Source organism: Mesoplodon densirostris, chromosome 2 (assembly GCF_025265405.1).
Source record: "Mesoplodon densirostris isolate mMesDen1 chromosome 2, mMesDen1 primary haplotype, whole genome shotgun sequence".
In the NCBI taxonomy this organism is placed as follows: Eukaryota; Metazoa; Chordata; class Mammalia; order Artiodactyla; family Ziphiidae; genus Mesoplodon; species Mesoplodon densirostris.
In genome coordinates, this window is record NC_082662.1 from 18,614,858 (window position 1) to 18,635,018 (window position 20,161).

The 20,161-nt window shown below is 52.6% G+C and overlaps 1 protein-coding gene across 1 annotated transcript in view; it reads left to right on the top strand.

The window, feature by feature from the left end:
- Nucleotides 1-2,512: 2,512 nt before the first annotated feature.
- The window catches only part of EPHB2 (EPH receptor B2), a 185,913-nt gene continuing 168,264 nt past the window's right edge, over nucleotides 2,513-20,161 (top strand). The window contains exon 1 of the mRNA XM_060080684.1: nucleotides 2,513-2,596. Coding sequence (XP_059936667.1) covers nucleotides 2,536-2,596 — 61 coding nt within the window. The 5' untranslated portion in view covers nucleotides 2,513-2,535. The remainder of the gene's footprint in view (nucleotides 2,597-20,161) is intronic.

Consider the following 20,161-nt stretch of genomic DNA (forward strand, 5'->3'; position numbering starts at 1 on the left):
GTGGGGGCAAATCCAAGCCATTAGCGTGGAGAGGACAACCAGGTGGAGTGCACAGCTGGGACAAAGGCACAGCTGAAGGCAGTTGCCACAGAGACCAGTGAGGAGGGGCCTCGCCAGACTGCAAAACCCAGCCACACTATGGGCTCCCAAATGGGGAATAAAATAATGTGTGGGGAGAAAAAGATGGGAGAGAAGGGGGCTTTATTTGATTATTATCACTATTTTCCTTTTTAGCCAGTTAACTGCCCTGGATTGATGTCCATTTAATTATATAATGTTGAGTGAGTCACTTCCCTCTTTAGGCCTCAGCTTCCTTACCTGTGAAAAGGGGATGTGGGAAATCGACAAATGACTCCCTGAGCTCTTTGTGTCCATGAAAGGCACAAGGGGGGATCAGTGTTGGGGTCAGACAGGCCTGGGGTTAAATCCCAGCTCTGACTTGCTGTGGGACCTTGGACAAATTGGTCCTCAATTTCATCAACTGAAAAGGTGAGCACCTACCTCACAGGGTTGAAAGATTAAGGGGAACATTGTATAAACAAAGCTTAGCCCAGTGCCTGGTACGAGGTCCTTAATAAATGCCACTGCTGTTCTTATTTGGAATCAAAGAGGGAAATACCAATGGGGTGGGAAAACGGGGACAAGGGCCCCAGGGGATAGAAACACAACAGAAGTGCGGCATCCCCCCAGCACATAACAGGTGCTCACAAAATACTTCTTGAATTGGGAAAGGGTGGGGCACCTGGATGTTGGCACTGATGAGTGCAACAGCTTGGAGCCTCTCTGCCCAGGAGAAGGAGTCTTGCCCCAGGATGGGTCAAGCTCAGGGTCTCCCAAACCCTGGGTTCCCTGAAAAGTCTGAGAAGCAGGGACTAAAAATAAAGGCCAGCCACACCCCAGTGGATTTTGACCCTGGCCAAGGAGGAGTCTGAAGCTTAACAAGGGGCAACCCCCCAGCTCATTTCCTATCTCTGCTCACTTCTGCTCTGTCTGCTTCCCAGGCAGTCTCTCCCAGCTTTCCTGGCCCACTTCCTCCTGGGGGCCTTCCAGGTTGATGCCCATTTCAGTTGGACCCTTGAAGCTTCTAAAGGTGACCCACTTTTCCAAACCTTAAGTGGGGTCTCAGAGTCTGTGGTGTCCTTTTCTTGGTGTGAACTGTAGGGTGGGCCTGAAGGGAGGGTATTGCTGGGACGTTTTGATAGTTTGTGGGACAAAGAGATGGGAGAGGTCTGGGTGGCATCGATTGAATTTAAACCGTCTGTTCCTCCACTGGGCACTTACACCCACTCCACAGGGCAGGAAGCTCCTGGTTAAGTCTTGTTTGTCAGGAGTGTGGCTACCAAAGGCAAGAGGCCCTGACTGGGTGATTCCTGTAGCCCCCCTGCAGCTCGGCCACCATCAGCCTCAGCAAAGCCCTTAATGATGATGGTGATGAAGACTGTCAGAGCAGGGATGGAACAAGGGGTTGTGTCCTCCCTGAAGGGACAGCCACAGCACAAAACCATGGCTGCACAGACAGGTCCATTCCATGGGGGCGGGGGTGGCTTCCCGAGACACCTCCCCCCATCTGCACCACCCCCAAACTGCACTGGGAACAAGATGAACAGAGAGGGAGAAATCCAGTGTACAGACAGAAGGGGCTACAGGGAGGGGCTGGTGGGCTCGCTCAGAACAAGGCAGGGAGGGTAGGCCTGGGGTCTGCCTGCCAGGGCCCGGCCCGCCCCTGCCAGAGTGACCCCCCCCCCACCCCAGGCCTCAGTGTTAGCGCCAAGGCCCACTCTCCCAGGCGGAGGCCCCAGCCCAGCCCCAGCGCCTGGGAAAGACGCCTGTTTTGTTCCCATCTCCACACCACCCCCCCCCTTCTTTTTTTCATTCATTGCAGTTCGGTCCCTTTCGGAGCTGCAGGGACCCGGGTGGCAGGGCTGAGGCGAGGGGGGTGGCACTCCCGGCCCTGACAGGTAGAGCCCGCCCCGCTTTGGGCAGCCCCTTCCCCCGCCCTCCCCCAGGGTCCCCTTTCCCTGCCCCTGTCAGCCGCGCCAGACGCTCTCCGGCTTTGCAGCATTCAATAAAAATTCAGAAACATTTGGGCTGAAATCGCTGCTTTATCTGGAGGAGCCACAGCGCCGGGAGAGACCACTGCTGCGCGGGGGGAGCCCGGCGTCTCAGTCGCCGGAGCGCGCGACAGCTCCGTGCTCCAGCGCCCGCAAGGCCCCCGGGTGGCCCCGAGGACGCGGGGAGCTGGGGCTCCAGGAGCGCGCGCGGCCAGCTGGGGTCCCGGGCGCGCGCGGGGAGCGGCGGCCCGGCCGGGCTCCCCCCGCGCCCGCGGCTCAGGTGGGCCGCGCCCAGCGCTGGCGGAGCCCGGGTCCCCGTTCTGCCCGGGCTGGATGGCTCATTCTGCTGGCTGCGCGGTGGCGGCGGCTGTCTGTGCGCCGCGCCTCGCCGCTCCCCCCGGCCCCCCGAGCCCGGGGCGCGCGCTCCCGCCCGGGCCGCCCGGGCCCCGCGGCGCCGCGGCCCGAGGCCCCGGGAAGCGCAGCCATGGCCCTGCGGAGGCTGGGGGCCGCGCTGCTGCTGTTGCCGCTGCTCGCCGCCGTGGAAGGTGAGCGGGCGGGCGGGCGGGTGATGGGGGCGGGGAGCGGCCGGGCATGAGCGGCCGCCGGCGCCCACCTCCGCCCGGCGGCCCGCAAAGTTTGCCCCGGGGCTCGCGCCGGGCGCAGGTGGCCGCGGGGAGGTGTGTCCGGCCGCGCCGGGAGGCGCGGGCCCCACGGGCGCCCGGGAACGGCGGGCGCTGATTGACTGTGCCAGGAGGAGGCGAAGGGACCATCTTGCGGAGGCTTTGTAGCCAGCCCGGCGAGCGCCGCCCAGGGCCGGGGACTGCCCACGCGCGCTCGCCGCCCCCGGCCCGGCCACCCCCTGAGCGCGGGCCTGGCCTTGCTCGGCACGGGGTGGAGGGGCGCTGGCCGCGGGGCCCGGCGCGCAGTTGGGGCTGGAAAGTTTGGCAGGGAGCGGAGGGAGGAAGGCACCGCGACTGGCTGGGGTGGGGGCTCCCGGTCCGCGCCCCCGGGATGGGGTCGGAGCCTCGAAGAGCGGGGACTGGCAGAGTGGAAGTGAGCGCGCCAGCACCCCGCTCTGGTGCCTGCCCATCGCCCGCGGCTTACAATGGGGTCCCCTCCCCTGGAGGACTACGGGGGGGATGGGTCCGTGGGCATCTCTTGGCTGCGCGGGGTCTCCGGGCACCCCTGCCGGCCACCGCCCCGCTGGCGGCAGAGCTCAGAGTGGCCGCCGGAGCCCCGGGAACTCTCCAGCTGCCGCCAGGGCCGGACCAGATGCTCTTGCCATGTGTTGGCCTTGGCCAGGGTCTCTGGGCCGTCTCCCCATAGCCTCGTGTGTTGGTCCCACCCGACCCTCAAGGGGTCAGGGTGTCTGCCAAGTCTCCTGAGCCAGCTTGCTCTGGAGGGAAAGTTAGTGGGGTCTGGGTGTGTCCACCAGAAATGGACGAGCCTGTAGGGCAAGAAAGGAATATGGATAATGGTTCTCATGTGTACAGCTCTTTACAGTTTTCAAACCGCTTTACAGTTTATGAAGTACTTTGCACTGTATGCAAAGTACTGTGGTTTACAACGTGCTGCACAGTTGACAAGGTACTTTAAGCTTTACAAAGTGCTTTCCCACCCACAGTTTTGTTGGATTCCCCAAAATAAGTCTTCCACGAAAGTCAGGTGGGTATGAATCTTACTTCCTTCTAGTAGAAAGGGAAACTAAGGCTCAGAAAAGTCAGTGTCTCACCCTGTGGTCGCTGGGTGATAAAAACAGAATGGGGATCTCAAGTCTCTGAAGCTTGTGCTCTGTTCATTTTGCTGGGTCTTCTTGTCCCTAAACAGGGTGGCCTCTTCCAGGATTCTGCCACCATAGGACTGAGGGGTATCTTCATCTCGGGCCATTTGGGGATGATGTGAAGCCCCTTTCCTTCTTGCAGCTCAAAAACCCCAAAAATACAAAAACAAAAAAACCCTGATCGGACCAGGCATGGAGGCTGCAGCCTCTGGGAAAGGCGCAATGGGGGATACCGTGCTATAACTTTAGTTTCTCAGCAATGAGTGCTTTAGTGACCGCAGTTCAGGGGGTGGAGGGGTGTCCCTGGATGGCAGCCATAGTTTCTGGCACAGAGACAGCTGTCCTCCGGCTCCTGGAGGATTTGGCGGCTGCCTGAGGTTTCCCGGAGTGGGGCCACTGGGGCACGAAGGGTGCCACGGGCCCAGGGTGTGGAGCGCAGCCCTGAGGCCCGGTGCTGGTGGGAGCTCCCTGGAATATGGCTGAGGTACCACTTATTAGCTCTGGCTTTGGGGAAATGACTCATGCGTTGGCCCGCTATACATTGGGATGTTTACAGTATTATGGGGAGCTTGGCATAAATATTGCTATTCGGATTGTAGTCAGCGGTGCTGGAGGGGAAGAAAACTGGCCCCTCTCGTGTTGGAAAAGGCTTGGGTGTGTTTTTAATTACCGTGGGGTAGATGGAAGGGCCATGTCTGTCCGGCCATGGCCCTGGGAGGCGGTGGTCGGAATCTGGTGGGCTCTGGCCGGACTCGACCCAGGGCCCTGGACCCTGGACACAGGGCTGATCGGCTGCTGACGTCACAGGAGGGCATGGCTGCTTGGGCTGCCACTTGGGGGCAGGCTGGGAGGAGGGCTGTGGTCGGCACCCCAGACCTTGCTTCAGGCTCTTCCTTTGCCCCCTGGACACTAAGGAGTCTAATCCATTAGGGGTTAAGAAGGAGCTGGCCTAATGGAGGGGAAGGTGGTGCGAGGTGGAGGTCAGAGGCCCCACTTCTCATTTACTATGGGACCCTGGGCCGGCTCCCTTCCCTATAAGGGGGCTCAGCTTCTCTGGGTCTAAAATGTTCAACCTAATCTCCTAGGATTCCATCATATGCACCCTACCTCCCTTCCCTGAGCTTCAGTTTTCTCATCTGTCAAGTGAGGGTAATCATGCCAATGATTAGGCGTGTTTGTGAGATTCAGACCAGATAATGGATGGCAAAAAGTCACCTTGAAGAATTGTGTGGCCTCTGGGGGATGGAAGATGGGGATGGAAGATGAGGATAGGCAGTGCTGTTCCTGACACAACCAGAAGAGACAGGATCCTCCCGGGAGCAGCACAGTCTGTAAAAACAGATCTGAAGCTTGGAGTGATGAGAGGGCAGCTCCTGGGGCTCCCAGTACCCAGAGACGTGTGGCCACCACTCCTGGCCCTTCCCCCTCCTCGTGCCCTGTAGTAACAAGGCTGTCCTGAGTGTTAAGGTCTAGGAAATCCCCAGCCTCTGAGAGAGGAGAGAGGGTGTGTGGTTTTTTTTTTAGGGGGGGAGGGTCCCTGTGTCAGGATGGTGACTTTAGTATCTCAGTATCTCCCCCAAACCATGAGACCCTCCAAAGGAAGCACAAGTCTGGAGCATCTGGCATGGGCACTTGGAGAGGATGGAAGTGCGCTAGGGACATGTCCAACAGAAGACCAGCCACTAGATGGAATCCAAAAGTTGAAGTCTAGAGAAAACCGATCTCTGTACATTTGTTCTTTTGGTTTCCAAATATTTACGGAGCTTGTTCTCTAGCTGGTGTGGTGCTGGCTCCTGGCGCGGGCAGGGAGATAGGGGACAAACTGATGGGGAAACAGTTGGCAAGATATAATGTGGTACGTGTATCCCAAGTGCTGCCAGGAGGAAGTTGTAAACCACCTGGGAAAGCAGAGACCGTTGATGGAAGACGGTTACTTTGTCATTTATGGCTTTATTCTTTGCCTCATTTTCTTACTTCCCATTCTCTCTGCAACAGAACTTTGTCAGCCACCTGTCACATTAATGAACAGTGTTCCCAAAAGTTAAGGAGGTTATAACTTTGGGACTAAGAGGAGGCAAATTCTTTGCCTGGAAACAGCGTGTGTAGAGACACAGAGGCATGATGATTGGGTACTTACTTGGGTGTATCTGAGGGAGATGGGTGTTGAGGGCAGCAAAGGGGGATGAGGCTGAGAATGGAGAGCAGGGCTCGGATGGAAGGCTGAGGAGTTTGGACTTGATGCTGAGGGCAGTGGGGAGCCATTGAACGTTCTTGAGACATTGAGGGACCTGGCCAGATTTGTGTTTGGAAAGATCACTGGCTTCAGTGTGTGGGATATTCAGGTGAGCCAGACCCTGTCCTACACAGTCAAGAAAAGGCCAGCTTGTCTCTTCCTTGCTAGACTCTGAGCTCCCTGAGGGAGCTCATCTGGCTCATTTTTGTGTCCACAGTTGTGGTAAAAAGAGCTCCGTTCAAATGCCACCTCCCAGAGGCCTTCCCTGATTACCTCATCCAAAACAGGCTCAGTTCAGACACTTTCAATCTCTCCTGCTTTGTTTTACTTCAAAATACCCACTGCCATCTGAAATGGTATCAGAGATTTGTTGGTTTCCTTGTTTAGTGTCCATCTTGCCCACTAGCCTGTAAACTCCAGGAGGGAAGAGGTTTTTGTCTGCCATGTTTGCTACGGCAGCCCAGTGCCTTGAACTGAGCCCAGTCACATAGCGCCCAGTAAGGGAAAGACGTAATCAGCTAAGGAATGTTGAATGAATGAATGAAAGTTGAGTGAACAAATGAGTGAATATATTATACCGTGTTATACAGTAAGTATCCGGAGAATGATACAGAGATGGAGCAGAGAGTCATCTGGCTGGGGAGATGAAGGAAATCTTCCAGGAGGGAGAAGCATAGGGATGATGTGAGCAGGGGTCCAGAATGCAGGAAAATGGGGATAATGAAGAGATCAGTTCAGCCAGAGCTAAGGATTCAAATGGACCAGCAGCAGCTACGTGCTAGGTAAGTCCCCCTTCTTACAGGGGTTGAGGGAGCCTGCCTGCCTCTCCCCCTGCCATACACCTCTTGTCTCTCCCACTCCCAGCCCAGCCCTCTGCTTGGGCATTACCTATCTAAGACCCAGCGACCTTCAGTGGATTAATTTAGAATTGGTTTTTCTTTTATGTTTATTTCTCCTGCTTCTCATTTTTAAAGGAGGCTGCTTTCATGTATTCGTCTTAGCCAGGAAATCAGGGCTTAGATTTAAAGCCCGAATTCAAAAGCAAGTTGACTTCTTCATTCCTCCATCCATCTATATATTTTAAAAGAGTCACCAGGCACCTCCTTCATGTCAGGTGCTGGGTGGGAGAAGGGATTCCAGCTTTGGTGGGAAACAAGGCTGGCCAACTTCACTGACTGTGGAGTAGAGAAAACGCACAGCCTTCTGGGCAGTCAGACCTGGGTTCAAATCCCAGCACTGCACACTGTGTGCCCTGGGCAGGGAGCTGGACACCGTGTCCTCAGGGGTTCTTGTGGACACCCACATAAAATGTCAGGCACGTGGCTATGTACAGTAGAGGCTGTTCTCAGCCCCACCAGGACCCTTTTCCTTGGAGTGCCTGTGGGTGTGGTCAGTGATGGCTGTGTCCTAATTTGAGCGCCCCCCTTTTTGGCATTTAGATTGTTCAGGCAACGAATCAGCCCTCTGTGTCTCCCCCAGCCCATCGCACAGGCTCCTAACTGCCCCTCAGCCTTGGGATGGTGACCCCGCAAGTGTGGGCAGGCCCGGAGCCCCATCTCTGCCTCCTTCTTCAGGGCCCTGTTGGGGGCAAATACTTGGTTCTTACAATGGCAGGGAACTGGGGGTGGGGGGGCTCTCAACTGGAGTCCACAGGCCTTCTTAGTTGTGGGGCTCTGGGATCACCCTGAAATTATAATAGAATGTTGGATGTTAATGTGGATTTTCCAAGGAAGAGGGGCCTTAGCTTTCAGAAGATTCTCAAAACAGTTGTGAAAACACAAGCCTATACGCAGGCTCACAGTGGGGGGCTTGAGTCCTAGGTTGGCCCCGTGGCCCTGCTGCCAGCCCCCCTGCCCTGCTGTGGCCCCAGTCCCTCCCAGGGGGTTGTCCTTCCTGGTGCCTTTGGCCCCTGCCACTTCATCAAGGTTTTGCGTCAGCCCCAAAGCCAGGATGGGGGCAGGTTCTCTGGGCAGCTATGCTGGGTACTCAGCAAGGCCCAGGGTACCAGCTTGTCATCTCTGCCTGCCCAGAGCTCACCTGTGAGCTGGAGGTCAAACCCCTGCAGGCAGAGAGACCCCTAAAGGAATGAGCAGATGGAGTTGGCTGGTGACAGGCCTGGGCTGGACAAGGCAGGGGGGCTGTGCTCCCTCAGAGGGTGGAGGGGTGAGGCCAGGATGGCCTCCTGGCAGAGGTGGACCTGGCCTGCACCTCTGACCAAGGCCCCGTCCCATCTCGTGGCCTGGCCTGCTCACCTGACTTAGCTGGAGATTAGGTAGATCCAGATCGAGGCCAGGGATCTGTATTTTTAACTCACTCCCCAGGTCTTTCCATTGGGCAGGCAGATTTGCCTCCCCACCCACCCACCCAGTGCCCTAAGATAAAACACAGGACTCCTGGGAAAGAGGAAGAGAAGCCTCAGCAGGAAACTGGAAAAGACTGAAATGAAGTGAAATCAGTCAGTTAGTGCCCACCAGCCCAGGCTGCCTGCCTGCTGGTGAACGGAGGGAGGCTTGGCTGGGGGAGGGCAGGGCAGGGAAGAATGTTTGCACACCCCTCAGGGGTGGAGTGGGCCGTTGATCGTGACAGCACCTGGAAGCTTCCTGATTGGGATGAGCTGTCTGATAAGGCTGCCTTGAAAGCATTTTAGGGTTTTAGGGCCTTTTAAAGCAGGTGCCTTCCGGAGGGTGGAGAGGGGACATCTGTCTCCCCAGTGCTCCTGTGTCACCTGGGGGGCTTGCCTAGACCACCTCAGCCTGGGCCGTGAGCTTCCTGGAGCCATCTGCAGCCCCGCTGCAGTCCCCTGGGGGTAGGGGTATCCTCAGGGAAGAGACCTTGTCTGCTCTGTGGCCTCGAGCAAGTGATGTACTCTTTGAGCCTCAGTTTCCTGATCTGTCAACGGGAGATACTGCCTGTCAGAGGCTCGTGGTGAGGGTTAAATGAGGTCCTGTATACAGTGGCCAGCAGAGCAGCCTGACCCACGGCTGTGCCCGTATTCATCAGTTGTCATTACTATGAAATGCCAGCACCCTTGCTCCTTGCCAGAGTACTTGCTCCTTTCTCTGAAATCCCAGAGCCCTTTAGGCAAGCCCTGACCACTCTCTCCCTTGTTCCATAAACAGCATAGCCTGGGGGTTACAAGGATGTCTGGAGTCAGACTGTCCTTTACTTTGTGTCCTCTGGTCAGTTACTTAACCTCTCTGAGCCCTGGTTCCGTCACTTCTAAAATGGGGATAATAATAGTTCTTGAGGTGGTGGTGAGGAACGAATGGGTTAATCCATGAAAGATGAAGCTGACAGACTGAATGAGTCCCTCATGTGTGATGAGCACGCAGTAAATATTAACTGTGGCTGTTACTTTTCGAAACCAGCGGGAAACCGGATTCAGAGTAGGGGGACGTGGGTGCTGTTTTACTAGCGGACTCTCTCTCCAGCTCTCCCCCTCTTCACTTAACCCCAGGAAAAAGCCAAAGGTTCAGAGTTAAGTTCTGAGTCTATCTAACTTTTGCTGAGTAGTTGAAAGGCCCCTCTAGCCTGCCTCTCTGGTTCCCATCCAGGTTTTCCTCAAGGGTCCATCCCCACCCCAATTCAGCCTCCCTAATCCTAGGAAAGGGACAAGGTCTTCTATAGCTGTGCCCTCCTTGGCCCTATCTGTGCCTGCCAGGCACCAACTTCCATACATGATAATGATAACAGCTCTTAGCTCTGCTAAGGGCATTGTATATGTCATCTCATGAAGTTGCCCCAACAGCCTACCCAGTGCTTTTATTATTACGCCCATTTTACAGATGTGGAAACTGAAGCTCAGAAAGTGACTAACCCAAGGACACATAACTAGGGAGTGGGAAGCAGGGATTTGAACCCAGGTCTGGAGGACTTTGAAGCTCATGCTCTTCACCGCCCTTCAAGTGGCCTCTGGAATGTATCTCCTGGCTCAGAGGAAATGCTTGGCTCTGGCGAGGGTCTCCAAGGCAGCTATCCAGCTCTGACTCCATCAACATCCTGAGATAATGCAAGTGGGAGGGTTCTGGAACTCACAAACCTGCCATAAAAATGCAATCTCTGTCATAATGGTCAGAATAATGTTGTTCTAACTTAGACAAATCGGGTGTTAACTCATTACATTGTAAGGGGTGCCTCCACAGAGAACTGAGGCTGTGGAACGGTCACAGGGCCATTCGTAGCTTGTATTTCTAAACCCGTTAGCTCATCGGGTTTTCACAGCAACCCAGTAAGTGGGCAGGAGCCATGGGGCCCATTTTAGAGATGAGGAAACTAAGGCCTGGGGGAATAACACGACTTGCACAAGGTCAGTGACCAGAGCAAACTTGAAGCCCAAGGCCAGTCTCAAGGCCCAGAGATCATCAATCCAATTTGAATTCTTAGCCAACATTTAAAAATCAAGAGAGTTTACAGAGAAATCCTGTTTCTGGCTTTGTGAAAAGTCAGACAATCTGGCTTCCCTAGGCCCACATTCCCACATGGCCACAGTTGGCTGGAGCCGAATAGTGGCTGCCTCTTCAGATCGAACACGTGAACATGGGGGGTAGCTCACCACCACCTTGCGTCACACATTTGTGTTACTTGCCTGGCTCCTGTAGGGTTCAAGTTTGCCTCCTAGCTCTGACCCTGTCTCTCTTGTGATCTGGGGTAAATTGCTTCTCCTCCCCGGGCTTCAGCTGCCTCCTCTCTAAAATGAGGAAGTGGGACTCAGTGGTTTTGGAGGCGCCTTCCAGCTCTGGGATTCAATGCCCAGTACCAGGCTCCAAGCAAGGGAGGAGAGAGCTGGAAAAAGGACGGGGCTCTGCCCCTGGGAAGAGTATCAGTTATCCATTGCTGCCTAATAAGCCACCGCAAAACGTACTGTCTCAAAACAACAGTGATTTAGTGTTTCTCCTGGTTCCGTGGATTGGCGGGGTGAGGCTGGGCATTTATTCTGCTCCATGTGGTGTCAGCTGGGAGCACTCCTGAGCTTGCCCTCAGCGAGGCTGTGCCGGAAGGTCTGCCATGGCCTCACCCACAACTCTGAGGCCCTGGTAGGGAAGGCTGGAAGACCGGCCCCCTCTCTCCCTCCTCAAGATCTCTCACTGCTCAGTAGTCTACACTGAGCTTTCCCTGGCGGATGGCTCCTAAGAGGGTAAAGCAGAAACCGTAAGACTTCTTGAGGCCTGGGCTATAATGTCACAAAACATCACCCCTGCGGCCAAAGCAGGTCACAAAGCCATCTCAGATTCATCCCAGGCTTCCTCATCCGGTTCAGGGAGAGGGGAAATACACTGGGCTTGATTTTCTGTTCCATCGTTAAAGGGAAGCGCCATTTCCTGCTAACGGTTTAACACACAGCATTTGCCTGTGCGTTGCCCATAGTCTTCAGAGCGTCTTTGGAGGCGATGTTCAGTGCGCCCCGCCCCCCACCCACTCCACCATGTGCACACATCTCCTTGTGCTCTGGGCCAACCTGTGGTCCAGACTTAGCTGTAGGCCCCCTTCACGGGAGGTGGCTTTGTGTTTAGCGACGGCAGGTATAGTTGGTGGCCACATGGGAGACAGTCTACCACCGGGACCGAGAGGGCAGGGACTCTCCACTTCACCTCGTCCCCTGCTCCGCCCAAGGCCTGGTGCATGATAGGCGCTAAAGAGATGTTTGTGCAGCAAAGGAACCTACAAATTAATTACAAATAATAACCCAAGTCATAGCTATTCAAGACCAGGCATGAGGAGGAGGCCCTGGGCTGGTGGGATTGAATTTGGAGGATGGGACCAAGGTGCCCTTGTGGCTTGGAGCAGGTCACATCGCCCCTCTGGGCCTCAGTTTTCTCCTTGGTAAATAGGGGATCATGATTTGACCACCTCAGAAGGCTGTGCCAGGGAGCAGCTGTGTTCTTCATTCAACCGTAAAAGAACCTGTAATGATGTGACTGTGGTTTGTCACTCCTGCCTTGGCCAGGGGCCACTATAGGAGCAGGGAAGCACTGGAGGAAACCTGAATGTCTAAAGGCATTGGTTGACCAGTTGCTGTTAAACCTGAGTCTGGACTACAGGTTGGCTGAGAGCACGTGGAGATGTGTGCACATGGTGAAGTGGGTGGGGACCCAGCTCTGAGCAGTGCCTTCAAAGATGTGTTGAAGACCATGGGCAACACATAGACAACTTTTATTGTCAAACCATTAAGCAGGAAACAGGGCTTCTGTTTGCTGACTGAACAGGAATCAAGCCTACACAGATAATATATTTTGTTCACTTTTCTTTTTAATTATATGTGGGGAAGGGGCATTTTATTTTATTTTATTTTTTTTAATATTTATTTTGGCTGCGCCACATCTTAGTTGCAGCATGCGGGATCTTTAGTTGCAGCACACGGGATCTTTAGGTGCGGCATGCGGACTCTTAGTTGCGGCATGCATGCGGGATCTAGTTCCCTGACCAGGGATCGAACCTGGGTCCCCTGCATTGGGAGCACGGAGTCTTACCTACTGGACAGCCAAGGAAGTCCCTACACAGATAATATAAACACATAATAAATCATGAGTCCTTCTGATACACCTTAGCCTATCTTTTATTTTTAGAAACACTAAAAATATGTTTGGGTATGTTTCTTGTTTACACAAGGGGAGCTGAATTATTATTTGGGGTCTAGTTTTGTTACCCAAAGTCTAAGTCTTATTCTTTTAGTAAGTGAGTTAAGACTGCTCATGTTTTTTGTTTTTTGTTATTTTTATATAAATTTATTTATTTTAATTTTGGCTGCATTGGGTCTTCGTTGCTGTGCATGAGCTTTTCTCTAGTTGCAGCAAGCAGGGGCTACTCGTCGTTGCGGTGCACGGGCTTCTCATTGCGGTGGCTTCTCTTGTTGTGGAGCACGGGCTCTAGGCACGCGGGCTCAGTAGCTGTGGCTCATGGGCTCTAGGGCACAGGCTCAGTAGTTGTGGTGCACAAGCTTAGTTGCTCTGCGGCATGTGGGATCTTCTTGGACCAGGGCTCAAACCCATGTCCCCTGCAGTGGCAGGCGGATTCTTAACCACTGCACCACCAGGGAAGCCCCTGCTCGTGTTTATTGATGTAACTGTTATGTTTAGTCTCAACTCTGTTGTGATATTTTATAATATTGTGTATTTTATTTGCTGTGCTTCTTTTTCTACAAGATGTGAATTCTTTACTCTGGTTTATTTAAATACGTTTGGTATTTAGGAAGGTTTTTGATTTTGTTCTGGTGGTAACCTTTGTACTTATGCCTTCTTTCTTCTGCAGTGTCTAACCTGCTCTTATAGCATCCAGTGTGTTCCTTCTCTCTAGAATTTCCATTTGTGTCTTTTTTATATCTTTCTTGTCTCTACTGAACAGATTCAGTCTTTTCCTTCTTAAACATATTAAACAGTTATATTAAAATAAATAAACAAATAAATAAATAAATAAATCCCAAGAGTCCTGGCTGGAGACCCCAGACTCACAAGCTGTCTGGGTTGTGAATGAGTGAGGTGAGCTGGGCGTTCAACAAACAGCAGTGCCCCTGGGAGAACGCATATCTTGTCTAAAGAAGGCAGGTGCTACCCACTCTTGACCGTGTTGCTGTGCCGGGATTGGGGCTCAATTTTGCCAGATCTTCTGGTTTGTAAAAAAAAAATTTTAATTAATTAATTTATTTTATTTTATTTTTGGCTGTGTTGGGTCTTCGTTGCTGCGCGCGGGCTTTTCTCTAGTTGCGGCGAGCAGGGGCTACTCTTTGTTGTGGTGCATGGGCTTCTCATTGCAGTGGCTTCTCTTGTTGCGGAGCCAGGCTCTAGTTGCGCAGGCTTCAGTAGCTGTGGTTCACGGGCTCAGTAGTTGTGGCTCGTGGGCTCTAGAGCACAGGCTCAGTTGTTTTGGCACACGGGCTTAGTTGCTCTGCGGCATGTGGGATCTTCCCGGACCAGGGCTCAAACCCGTGTCCCCTGCATCGGCAGGTGGTTCTTAACCACTGCGCCACCAGGGAAGCCCTGGTTTGCAAAATTCTGATGTTTATGGAAAAACTGGTTTTTAAATGTTTGCTCAATTTATTCTAAAATATAGTCCTGGCCAAACCAATTCATGTTTGCTGGCTGGATTTGGCTCCCTGGCTGGCAGTTTACAAGCTCTAGTTGAGGTGTTGCGGGGAGAGAAGTAGTAAGGGTGTTGTTACCTCCATTTTACAGATGGAGAATTTGCAGTTCAGAGAGCTGAAGTGACTTGCCTAAGGTCAGTGAAGGTGTCAGAAATGCTGGTAGGAAGTGAAGGTGTCGGAAATGCCTCATAACCTTGGACTGGGGAGTCTTTTTTCCTGGAATTTCCCTCCATGGTTTCTGTTTCCCACCTTCCAGAACAGTCCAGGTGCAGAAGCCCCTTCTTGCAGGCATCTGCCATGTTTGAAGGCAGAGAGCATGTCTTCCTTCAATTTCTTCTTTGAGGGCAGAGTTGGTGGAATGGAAGGCTCGTGGTCTTGGAGTAGAACCATGCCAGGTTGGACCTCTGGCTCTGATACTTACAAACAGCCTGACCTTGGCCCTTTTAACTTACCTCTTTGCACCTCAGTTTCTTCCATGGTAAAATGGGGTTAGGAAAGCTTCCTAGAAGAGGTGACTTCTAAGATGCTTAATAAGGAAGAGCCAGGCGAAGAAGTGGCAAGGCAGGCATTCCAGGCAATGGGACATCAACAAAGATCCGAATGGGAAGCCCGTGAGTGTGTGATGTATTTGGGGAGCTGGGAAGGGCCCTGTGTGGCTGAGAACAGGGCATGCCAAGCATTGGGGCGGGGTACAAGCTGCCTGGCCCCAGCAGGGAGAGAGTGTGGGGTCAACATTCCCATTATGGCGACGACATATGTCCACAGCACCAACTTGTCACTTGGCCTGAGTCCATGGGAAGCCGGAAGGACAAAAAGCATCTGAAACGTGTAAGTGGGGAGAAAGCGGCTTAGCGCACAGTGGGATGCGTCCGCCTGAATGGGGCTTCTCCACCTCTCACGGGGAGGCAGAGCCTGGGAACAGCCCTGGCCAGAACCCGTGGGGCCTTTCTGGAACCCACGAAAGGCTGTGGCCCAGGGAGTCTGTTCGAGTTGGGGCCCCGGCTGGTACGTCCTCTCCCCTGTCCCCATCAGTGTCAGCTGTCACTCCCCAAGGCCTCAGATGGCAGCTCCTGCGGCTCTCGGGAGAACAGTCGAAAGCGCTCCTGAGATGCCAAGGAGGCCCTGATGCTGGGTGTCCCCTAGCCGCCCGGAAGCCCAGCCACGCCAGCAAAGTTCAGGACTCCCTTCTGACTGGCGCCTTCTGGAGTTGAAAGGGTTCCGATGAGGCCGGGCCCCTTGGCCTGGGTCCAGGGACATAGGCGAGGCAGGAGACGGCTGGGGCAAGATCCTGGACTTTGGAGACAGTCAGACTGTTTAAATCCTGGCTTCTCCACGCACCAGCTGTGTCACCTTGGGTAGGTCATTTCCTCCTTGGCCTTAGTTTCATCTGGAAAATGAGGATAATATCACCGATAAAAGAGATAATGTATGAAAAGCGGGTGTTTACCCAACCTCTCCTAGCCTCAGTTTCTCAGTGGTTTAGTGATTTATAAGAGTAGTGGTAATAATAACAGTAGCAACAAGCATTTATTGAGGGCTTGCTAGAGACCAGGAACTGGGTTTAGTGTTATTATTGCCTGCATCCTATAGATGAAAAAATTAAGGCTTAGAGAAAGTAAATAATTTGCCCACCGTCATTCAGCCAGTAATGGTGGAGCTGGAATCTAAATCCAGGCAGCCTGGGCTTCCCTGGTGGCACAGTGGTTAAGAATCCGCCTGCCAGTGCAGGGGACGTGGGTTCGAGCCCTGGTCCCGGAAGATCCCACATGCCACGGAGCAACTAAGCCCGTGCACCACAACTACTGAGCCTGCTCTCTAGAGCCCACCAGCCACAACTACTGAAGCCCGCGTGCCTAGAGCCCATGCTCCACAAGAAGAGAAGCTACTGCAATGAGAAGCCCGTGCACTGCAACGAAGAGTAGCCCCAGCTTGCCGCAACTAGAGAAAGCCCGTGTGCAGCAACGAAGACCAAAAATAAATAAATAAAATAAATAAGTTAAAAAATAATAATAATAAATAAATAAATTCAGGCAGCCTGACTTCAAGATAGATTGACAAAGAGCTGATTTCTTTTCTTTCCTTCTTTTTTTTTTTTTTTGGCTGCGCTGGGTCTTCATTGCTGCGCGCAGGCTTTTCTCTAGTTGTGGCGAGTGGGGGCTACTCTTTGTTGCGGTGCGCGGGCTTCTCATTGCAATGGCTTCTCTTATTGTGGACACGGGCTGTAGGCGCGCAGGCTTCAGTAGTTGTGGCTGGTGGGCTTCAGTAGTTGTGGCTCATGGGCTCTAGACCACAGGCTCAGTAGTTGTGGCGCATGGGCTCAGTTGCTCCGCTGCATGTGGGATCTTCCCCGACCAGGGATCAAACCCGTGTCCCCTGCATTGGCAGGCAAATTCTTAACCACTGTGCCACCAGAGAAGTCCCTCTTTTCTTCTTTTTGGTATTTCAAACATACAGAAAAATTTTAAGTAAAATAAACACCCATATATCCTTCACCTAGATTCAACATTTGTGACCATTTTGCCACATTTGCATCCCTCTTTGTATGGGTGTATGTGTATGTATGTGTATATTTTTTTCTGAACCATTTGAACATAAATTGCTGACATGGACAAAGAACTAATGTTGACTGGGAAGTGATCCATGTATGTCTAAGATCACTTTGCCTGGCACACAGGAGGGCTTGAATATTGGCAGCAGTTAGGAAGAATAGAATACCTACAGCCGACCAAGGGATCCCCCTGTTTTACCTTATTCAGTGCTCGATGTGGCCTAGGAGGGAACTGTTAGCGGTGTCTTCATTTTCAGAAGAAGGAAGAAAGACTCAAAGGTTAAGTAACTTACAGCAAAATGTGAGGTTGTGATTTACACCTGTGTCTACTTGACAGCAAAGCCTGTCCCACAAAACTTTGGGGGCCCACTTTTCTCCCCATCAGGTTTACCTCTATTGTAGCCACCAGAGCACAAGCCAGGGCAGCATGTGGCAACTTTGCTCCCAGCTGTAGTTGGACATGGCCCTTTCTCTCTGGGGATCGAGGGGAAATTATAGAGGCAGATGGACTTGGAAAAGTTGGGGACTGGCCCAGTGTTCACAGTTAATCAAGTGGTTATGAGGACTCAGGCCTTGGGACTTCTAGAGTACACCATTTTTTGTTTGTTTGTTTTTTGGGTTTTTGTTTTTTTTTGCGGTACTAGGGCCTCTCACTGTTGTGACCTCTTCCATTGCGGAGCACAGGCTCTAGATGCACAGGCTCAGCGGCCATGGCTCACGGGCCCAGCCGCTCCACGGCATGTGGGATCTTCCCGGACCGGGGCACGAACCCGTGTCCCCTGCATTGGCAGGCGGACTCTCAACCACTGCACCACCAGGGAAGCCCCACCATGCTGTTTTATGTTGCCCCCTTGCCTGGGTACCCTTCTCACCTTCTTCCTCTGGCTAATTCTTGCTGCGTATTAAGACCAAGTTTGAGTGTCTCCTATTTGAAGCCTGCCCTGACCTCTTTGACCCCTCCCGCTTCTATGTGTAATGTTGGACTGTCCTTGGTGACTTCTGTGTTCTTGGTGGCACTTTGTATGTACCTGTTTTATATTGCCTAGGTTAGATCATACTGGATACTGTGTCAACATGTCTGGTTTACCCTCAACCATACTGAGAGATCCTCAATCATCCTGGTTGAATAGAGTACAGTTGGAGAACTAAATAGCTGAGCGGTTGGATGGTAGCTTGAGTGATTGATGGCTGGATGGATAGAGAATGAGGGCATGGATTGCATGGTTGGATGAATGATGGGCAGGTTGATAGGTGGATAAATGGATAGTGATAGATAGATAGATAGAGAGATAGATAGATAGAGAAAAGGATGGTTTGATGGAGATTGCATGGATTGGATGGATGGAGGGATGGTTGGATGGTTGAATGGGTGGAGGGATCATTGGATGGATGGATGGATGGATAATGGCAGATAGTTGGTTGGATAAATGGATGGAAGATTGAACAAACACAAAAAAACAGAGCACATTTCTCCCCCTCAGATTCCCTTTGGCATCTAGACTGTGATATTTCCTTATTCTGCACTTTCTGGACTTAGAAAGAGCTGGCAAACAGCACACTCCCCAGGTTTGGAGAAACCTTCTGAGACATTGACTGTGGTTTTGCCAAAGTTGCTGCACTGGGGAGTTCCAGAAAAGTTGGCCCCCAAAGTGAATTTCTGTAAAGTAAATCCTATTTTCCCATTGACTTGTCTCACAGTTTTGGAGCTGTGTTCCTGCTGTCAGGAGCTGGTACTCTCAGAGGCTGGTGGCAGGTGGGGGAAGAGCTTGAACCCCCAGGGGCATCAGCTGCTCTGAGCTTCCACTCACTCAACCTTGAGAGCAGCCTGATGCTGGCCAGGAGCACAGGAGCTTAGAGCCAGGGGAACAGATTTGGCATCTGGTCCCAGAAGCCTCAGCTTCCAGTAGGATGCTATGCTGCTAGGCTCCTGGGGTAGCACACTCAGTCTCCTCCAGGCATATCTGTTTCCATTCATCTGTCCATACATCCTTCCTTCTTTCCCATAATCCTAGCTTCCTTCCTTCTCTCCATTCATCCATCCTTTTATTCTGTCTATCCATTCAACCATCATTTATGAAAGCCTCCAGGGTGCTGGGGGACATAGAGGGGAATGAATCAGAATTGACTTTCTCCTGTTAAAGAGTTATATCCCAGCAGAGGGATGAGCAATGTCTCCTTCCTCTTCCTCCTTTTCCATCTCTTTCCCTTCCCCTTCTCTTCTCTTTCTCCTATTTCTCTTCCATTATCAACATCATCATCATAGCAGCCTCTCACCACTGAGTCCCTATTAAGTACTAGGTACCATACTAGCTGCTTTTCTGACACTTTCTCATTCCCCTCAATAACCCTGCATCATAGTTATTATCACTGATTTTGCCAATAAAAAAGCAGGTTCAGAGACGTTTGGTGAAGTGATAAATACTTGGGTGTAATGGAATTTGTTGAGTGCAAAGGGGAAATGTCTTCCATCCTGGGCTGGTGGAAGGCATATTTAGCCCAGTAGGATTTTTGACCCATGGTAAATGGAATGGAGGGCATTCTTAGCAGAGGGGACAGCTTGAGCAAAGGCCGAGAGGGGCGGGTTTGTAGAAGCCACAGTGAATGAAACTGTGTGAAAGAAAGAAAAGGGAGATGAGGCTGGGGGAGAAGGTTTGAGCCAGGTAAGAGAGGCCTTGAGTAACAAGGCCTCTCTTGTGTTTGAACTTGATACTGGGAAGTTCCCTGCTGGGAAGCAGGGAAGGGTTCACGAAGATGGCCATGGGGGCTAGTGTGGGGGGAGGATCCAGAGCGGGGAGGGGCAGGCTGGGAGGGGTGTGTGTGGTCTGGCCCGGATTAAACCAGACCCTGGGTGCAGGCTAATCCTGCCCAGCCAGCTCCTCTGGTCATGGGAGGGGACAGGATGTAGGGAACATACTGAGGGGGGACCAGAATGGTGGGGACCATGGCAGAGTGAACATGTCAGGGAGGGCAGCTGCCTGGCCCATTGCTTCCCTCCTGGAAGCCCTCCAGCTTCTCCAGAGAGCTCCTGGGAGCCTGTCCGACCCCACCCGCTTCACCCCTTGGTGCCAGGGAAAGGTTGTAGACACCTTGCTGGGGCTCAGCAATTCCACAGAGCCTAGCCAACCCAGGCAGCACACCAGGAACGATCCCAGAATGCAAAATACTAGAGCCGGACATGTGGGGAAACTGAGGCCCAGAAGGGGACAGCACCTGCCTGAGGTCACACAGGGCTGGTTGCAGGCCTGGAACTAGGTCTGCACCTGCTAAAAATCTTTCCAAGGGAGATAAAACCTTTAAAACCAGTGGCTCCCTTTTCTAGCTGTAGAGACTTGGATAAATTATTTAACATCTGCCTCTAGCCCTTTTGAGAATAAGATGGGATAAAAATAAATAATGGGCATCTAAAAAATGACTTAACCATTCTGACTTTCAGCTTGTCCTTCTGTAAAATGTCAATAATAATAACGACAAAAAC